The sequence below is a fragment of the Mus pahari genome, chromosome 14 (assembly GCF_900095145.1).
Source record: "Mus pahari chromosome 14, PAHARI_EIJ_v1.1, whole genome shotgun sequence".
Classification (NCBI taxonomy): Eukaryota; Metazoa; Chordata; class Mammalia; order Rodentia; family Muridae; genus Mus; species Mus pahari.
The window spans coordinates 80,936,923-80,944,499 of NC_034603.1; the positions used below are offsets into that span (position 1 = coordinate 80,936,923).

The 7,577-nt window shown below is 52.0% G+C and overlaps 1 protein-coding gene across 1 annotated transcript in view; it reads right to left on the reverse strand.

Annotated features, from left to right (window-relative positions):
• Window positions 1-1,460, reverse strand: part of Cpsf4l (cleavage and polyadenylation specific factor 4 like) — a 12,228-nt gene extending 10,768 nt beyond the window's left edge. The window contains 3 exon segments of the mRNA XM_029546697.1: window positions 307-357; window positions 909-1,025; window positions 1,380-1,460. Of these exon segments, the coding sequence (XP_029402557.1) occupies window positions 307-357; window positions 909-1,011 (154 nt within the window). The 5' untranslated portion in view covers window positions 1,012-1,025; window positions 1,380-1,460.
• Between the last annotated feature and the right edge of the window lie 6,117 nt (window positions 1,461-7,577).

Here is a 7,577-nt window from a genome sequence, read left to right on the forward strand (position 1 = left end):
ATAGACTAGCTAAGATGTGTCGTCGCGAGACTTCCGTTATAGACTAGCTAAGATGTGTCGTCGCACAGGTGAGCTGCCTTGAGCGGATAATAATAAGACCGTAGTTAGGAATTGAGAGTGTGAGCCTTGTGTGATAACCCTCGGCATAATAAAATAACAACTTCTGTGGTACCAACTACACGTGGCTACCTTCTTGATCATGACAGAGGCTGAATCCTATCTAGTCCAGGAGCCAAGTTCACACTACGTCCTAGTCCCCAGCTGAACCCAACATGTCCCGGCCCAGCCCAGGCCTGACTCACTCACCTTTCACACAGAGCCCTTTAGCGAAGAAGTTGCACACAGCTGAACTGGACTCTGGAGGAGAAAGAAACGTGAGGAGAAGGTGGCTTTCCCAGGGCTGGAGCCTCGTGGCAAGTCCCACCTAAGCCTACGGGGCTTGGAGCTGCGTGGGCCCCAACTACTCTCTCTGGCTAGCCTTTGGTGTTTTGTTGTTTATTTTTTGTCTGTTCCTCTGCCCGTCTGTTTATGCAACTGTCTCACCCTGTAGTTCAGGTTGGCCGGAACCGCCACAATCTCCCGCCTGCCTCAGCCCCTTGGCAGCCACAGTCCACCATCGAGACCAGTTGTCATCTGTCTCCGGCTGTGGAGACTGAGTCAACCGTACCCTCTTCCAAAACCCTTCGCCCACTGCCCAGAGCCAGTCTCTAGATCCCACTTAAACTCAGCCCAACTCTGAGGCAGGAAGTGGAAAGCTTCAGGGGCACCCAGGGGGCTCTGGCAGCTCAGAAGTCTGCCTTTCTATCCTGGACAGTGAAGGGCCCAGAAGCTGTGTGGGAGAGACAGGGACGTCAGTGAGGACCAGCACCTCAAGAACCTGGGCAAGGGACGCAGGCATCGCCACTCACTGTCCATGCCCTGGAAAGGCAGGAGTCCGGCGCCCTTCTGTAATTCCACATCCTGCTCAAAGGCGAACGTGAACCCTTGCAGCCCCGCAATGACCTCCTCCATCTTCTGTCTCCCACCTGGAAAGCAGAAACCGCCAAGCTGCTAGGACCACTGCAGGTGGCTCCTATATAGCCCATCAGCGCCTAATCCTAATTAAGGGGCCAGGCCCTACCTGATGCTGGCCTGTCTTCTCTCTCTGTCTCTGTCTCTGTCTCTGTCTCTCTGTCTCTCTCTCTCTCTCTCAGGTCACCTCTTCCTGCAAGGGACCAGGTGACTGCACGTGACTTTCTCTGGGTATACCCCAGAGGCTCCTCGGCTGCCTCAGCCCTCCCACCCACCCATGCAGGTGCAGGCCTTCCAGGGCCCCACACCCCCACACTGTTCACACAACCCCCATCCTCCGCTGGGGAGGGATTGGCAAAGACTCACACCTGCTTATCTCTGCCGATCACAAAACAAGAGCCATTGCCAAACCAATGTTCCCATTGTATGTGCCGGGGCATAGCTACTCATTGACGCTAACCTACTGCTTGTACAGCAATGCCCAGGGGTGGGGTGGGGTGGGGGTGGTCAGAGGGTGTGTGAGACAGAGGAAAAGTGCCTCCACTAGGTCCCAGCCACTCTCCCTCTCACGAGGCCCTCTGAGCCTCTTTTCTAGACTGAATGACAAACCCCAAGTGCGCTCTTCCTGGAAGGGGGGTGGGGGGCAAAAGGAATGCAGGCCAGAAGCTTCGGAAACAGTTGCATGAAGGGCCCTTTGTTTATCCCGCAGGCAATCACAATGGTAAACTCGGACAGAGGGTGGAACCAACCCAAGGCTGGGGGTGACCTCCCAGCGAGGAATCCATTGGGCCACCCCAGAGCCTCCCCCACCCGGAGAAAATGCTTTGTAAATGAAATATCCATGCAAATGTTGTTTTATTATTATTAGGCCAGCCCTGCCCTGCAGGGCTTCAGGACTTCAGAATCGGCTTTCTTAGGAGCATTTTAAATGCTCTAATTAAACCAGGCTATTCCCTTCCCCCTCCTGGGTCCCCTGAAGTGGCCTGGCCTCTCTGGGAGCCACCTTTTCCGGGACATACAGGCTTTTTAGGCCCCGGGAACTAGAATTAGAGACGTCTCCTCCCCGGGACCCAGCGGGGAGAGGGAAGCAGGGCCCTGCAGGCCTGTGGCTGAGCCTACGGGATCCGGCCTGCCAGCTTTGTTTCCTGCGGCTGTTATGCCTAGATCTGTTGTTCTTTTGAACTCCAGATCTGAAAAGAAGGTAGCTGGAGAGGTGCACCCACGCTGGGCACAGCCGGGGGGCTGGGTGGGGCTGGAGTAGGAGCCGCCTGGGATCACCCTGTACCGGGAACTGTACGCAGAATGGCTGGCTAGGGCTGGAGATCAAGGGTCCCTGGGGAAGAAGCTCTCGCACCTCGTGACCCTATCCTTAGGTATTGATTAGGCCCCTGGACTCTCTGTCACCTTGGGATTATTTGAGAGTCCCACGGGTCTGCTAGAGAAGGCAGAGGGGGCAATTCAGGTGCAGAATCTCAAGGGCACACTGCAGAGCCTGGAGGTCATTGCCCTGGGCATGGCTTGGGGAGGAGGAGGGAGTGAGGCTCAAGCTATGGGGCAGAAAGAACGCTGGACAGGATACGGGTTGAATGGAGGGATGGGGGCAAGGAAAAGTGGCAGAAAATATGTTAGGAGAAAAATCTGATGATGATGATGGGGGGGCTTTGTTCCAGAAGAGGGGCCAGACCAAGACTTGAAGCAAAATCCAGCATTCAGAGAAGGGGTGCAGTGGGCAGTAGGCTGGGAGGAGGAGTGGGGTGGGAGTCTTAGGCCACTTCAGAAACTTGGATTTTTGTTTTGTTTTGTTGTTTTGTTTTTAAGACAAGGCCTCTCTACTTAGCCCTGACCAACCTGGAACTCACTAGGTAAATTGGCCTGTCACCGCCTGCTCTTCCAGAGGTCCTGAGTTCAATTCCCAGCAACCACATGGTGGCTCACAGGCTCACAACCATCTGCAATGGGGTCTGATGCCCTCTTCTGGTGTGTCTGAAGAGAGCAATGCTGTACTCAAATACATAAAATAAGTAAATAAATCATTACACACACGCGCGCGCGCACACACACACACAAAGAAGGTATGAGCTACCAGGCCTGGGGTGTGTGTGTGTGTGTGTGTGTGTGTGTGAAGGACAAGGTGAAGCACAAAGGTGAGCACCTTGGAAGTCCTCCCTGGAGGATGGGCGAGAGGAGGAAAGGGGATATGCAAATAGTAGTCAGACAGTGATGGCTCACACCTTAATCCCAGCACTCAGGAGACAGAGGCAGGTGGATCTGTGAGATTGTTCGAGGCCAGCCTGGTCTACAGCAGAGCAAGTTCTGGAACAGCCAGAGGTAAACAGAGGAACCCTATCTCAAAAAACAAAACAGTCAAAGCCCTGGGGATGTGGCCTGAGGTCCTTTCAGAAACAACCCTGGAAGGTACAGAACAGTATGGGTTCCCTTCGCTGTTTCCTCATGGTTAGTGTGGGATATGAAAGGTTCCTGCTGTAGTGGGCTAAACTGCCCCTACTCAGTCCAGTGCCCTTTACCGTGGGTTTGGCCTTATTTGGAATTAAAGACTTTCCAGTTGTCAGTAAGTCAGGAGGTCCAAGATATGATCACCCTGAAACTAGAGCCATTAGTGGATGTCCTTGTGAGTGGAGAGGAGCCAGGCGTGGTAGTACACACCTGAGGGGGGGGTGAGCATCTTGGGCTGCAATAGAGTCCGTCTTAAAATCAAAAGGAGGGAAGAGTCGTGAGACACGGAGATCCTGTAGAGAAGGCCACTGGAAGCCAAGAGGTGGAGACTGGAGCCACCCAGCTAACTGCAGCCTGAAGACCTGGCATCCTTGGCCTTAAGAACTTTAGAAATTAGGGAACTGAGGCAGGAGGATTGCCATGATTGTGTGGCTAATCTAGTGCGGTGGTTTGAATGAGGAGGGCCTCCACATGCTCACACATTTGGATATCCGAGCTCCTTCCTTAGTTTGGTGGAACTGTTGGGGAAGTTAAGGGGCCTTGTTGGAGGAGGTGGACTTTGAGGTTTCAAAAGCCTGTACCATTTCCTTTGCCAGTCAGCAAGTGTGCTATTCTCAATCTCTCTCTCTCTCTCTCTCTCTCTCACACACACACACACACACACACACACACACACCCCAGATATAAGCTCTCAGCTACTATGTCACTACCATGCTCCCTGTCGTGAACTCTAACCCTCTGGAACTGTGAACCCCCAAATGAAACGCTTTCTTTTATAAGTTGCCTTGGTCATGGTATCTGTTCACGGCAATAGAAAAGTAACTTAAGATCTGGGTTACATAGTGAGTTCCAGGCCATCTTGGACTATAGCATGAGACACTGTCTTAAAAAACAAACAAGACTGGGGGCTCGAGAGATGGCTCAGTGGTTAAGAGCACTGACTGCTCTTCCAGAGGTCCTGAGTTCAATTCCCAGCAACCACATGGTGGCTCACAACCATCTATGATGGAATCTGACATCCTTTTCCGGTATGTTTTAAGACAATGACAGTGTACTTACATACAATGTAAGTAATTACATACTATGTAAGTACACTGTACCTACATATAACAAATCTTTTTAAAAAACAAAACAAAACAAAACAGGGCTGGGTACTGGGTTTAATCCCCAATATCACATGAACTGACTGTGGTGCCCATGCCGGTAAGAGTACAAGTAGCATTAAGAGTAAAAGTAGGGCCAGGCAGTGGTGGCGCACACCTTTAATCCCAGCACTTGGGAGGCAGAGGCAGGTGGGTTTCTGAGTTCGAGGCCAACCTGGTCTACAGAGTGAGTTCCAGGACAGCCAGGGCTATACAGAGAAACCCTGTCTCGAAAAACAAAAACAAACAAACAAAAAAATGAGCAAAAGTTTAGAAGTTCAAGATCATTTTTGGCTATGCAGAGACTTTGAATCCCAGGCCAGCCTGGGGTACCTGAGAGCCAGGTCATGAGGCCCCACTGGGGACTCAGGTTGGCATCCTCCAGTTGTATTCTGTTACTGATGACAAATGTTCCCATGTGATCAAGAGAAACCTTTTCTTGTCCTCTAGTTTAGACTACAACTTGACTCCCAAGGAATAGCAGCACCCCATTGTACAAAGATAGAAAGCAGGGGATGTGTTTATAAAAAGATGAAGAGCTGGGCAGTGGTAGCGCACGCCTTTAATCCCAGCACTCGGGAGGCAGAGACAGGCGGATTTCTGAGTTTGAGTCCAGCCTGGTCTACAAAGTGAGTTCCAGGACAGCCAGAACTATACAGAGAAACCCTGTCTCGAAAAAAAAAAAAAAAAAAAAAAACGAAGAGAGGCGGGATGGGATGGGCTAGAGAGATGGCTCAGCCAACTGCTCTTCCAGAGGTCCTGAGTTCAAATCCCAGTAACCACATGGTGGCTCACAACCATCTCTAATGGGCATCTGATGCCGTCTTTGTACCCACATATATGAAAATAAATATGGCTGGAACAAGCAGGGCCAGGGGGAAAACAAAAACAAAAAAAGAGAGGAGGAATATGTTTTGTGGATATGTGGTGAGGTGTGGGGGAAGGGGGTGCCCATGTGGAGGCATCCCTTCCTCCTGAGAGAACAACCACATGACGGTATAGTATAGAATAGAGTTTATTCAGGGCATGGGGAAGGAAGTCAAGAGGGTAGTAGAGGCAGAGAAAGGCGGGGAGAGAGTAGAGAAGTAGAGGCTGGTCACGTGGAGAGAGAGGGAGGAAGGGAATGGAGAGAGAGAGAGAGCAGGAAGGCAAGAGAGAGAGGAGGGGTCGATCAGCCCTTTTATAGTGAGTCAGGCACACCTGGCCATTGCCAGGTAACTGTGGGGCGGAGCTTAGACAAAATGCTAACCCTAAGCCCCTGTAGTGAAGCTCTGGGGATGGGGGACAGGTCCCCCTCCAGGGATGTCCCCCCCCCCGGAAGATCCAGCTTCTGTGCCTTGTCGCTTGCCCATGTGTTGTCCTTCCTTTGTTAATTAATGCATGGGTACAAAGTGGACACCAAAGTCGCAGCACAGTGGCATTAATTTCTAATCACCATCATTACGGACAGGGCTGTCGTTCAACTCCAGCTACAGAGCCCATGAATCATCACCCTGCCGCCTCCCTTCCTTTTTATAAATGCCCCATTCTGAAAAGCAAGGGTCGGGGCCCAGAGCTTTGAATTCTCTGGCTGTAGAGTCTGGCGAAGTCAGCACTTCCTCCCCCACTCTCACCCCCTCCCTCCCCCACCCCACCCCCACCTCACCGAGCATTGCAGCCTCCTGTCTGTGCCTTGCTGGGGCAGAGCTCAGACTCACCCATGGCCCATTCCCCTTTCTTCCTGAGCACCTGCCTTCCCCCCACCCTCCTACTCTAGTTAGTCCTGAATTCATGGAAAGGCCCCTGTGGCACAGGCCCGGCACATTTCTGCACATCTCTCTGTTTTACTTTGTTTTGTTTATTTGTTTGTTGAGACAGAGTCTCGCTCTGTATCCCTGGCTAGCCTGGAGTTTGCTTGGTAGACCAGGCTCTTCTCTGTTTCACAGAGATATACCTGCCTCTGCCTCCTGAGTGCTGGGATGAACGGTGTGTACCATACCTGGCATAAACCATTTATTTTATTTTATTTTTCATTACACTTACTTGTTTACTTTTGTGTGTTGGAGAGTGCATGCCAAGGCAGGCGTCAACCTGCGAGGATCAGAGGACAACTTGTGGGAATTAATGCTCTCCTTTTAACCACAATATGTGAATTCCAGTGATCAAACCCAGGTCATCGGGCTTGGCTGCAGGCACCATTACCCACTGCGCCATCTCGCTGGCCTACAGGTACCAGTTCCATGGGAATTGCCTTTCCATGAGAGGACAGATCTATCTGCTGTCTAGGCATGACGATGGGATTAGATGGGACCTGGTGCACAAGGACTTGGGTCTGGTCCACAGTGCCATCCCCTGGTCACTTTTGTTATTCTGTTGCTGCAGGGCCTGCCTGGTTAGATGTGCCCTTGGGTGGGTGGGGCTTGCTGTTGACATTGCCAAACTCCGAGAGCTTTGATAAGCACAGCAGTCTGAGAGCCATCTTTTGGGGAGGTGACCCACAGCTGCTGCGGCTGTTGCTGCTCAGTTCCAGAGACAATGACCCAGTGTGCCCTGCTGTCTCCATCTCCATGTGCCCCAGAGATGCCACTAAGTGGGGACAGCTGTTGACTGCACAGTAGTCACTTAGACGACAGGGCAAATGGCCCAGCAGGCAGAGCTCCTCGCCTTTTAGTCTGACAGGTCTCGGATCTGCACCTGGCTTCCTAAAACTCCCAGAGCTCAGGCCTGCTCCCAAGTTCTGGCCCCCTCTCATCTCCTAGGCCTTAGGACGAGGGTCCTGCCTGCTTCCTCTACACAAGCAAGACAAGGCCCCTGCAGCCTAAGACAGTGACCAGGTCTTTGCTAATACCTATGATTGGGGCTTTGGCCTAAGTCAAGAAGTTAGGATCTTTGGGGGTCTTGAGAAGTAAGCCCAGATCCTCTCTGCCTCTGCCTCTGCCTCTGCCTCTGCCTCTGCCTCTGCCTCTGCCTCTGCCTCTGCCTCTGCCTCTG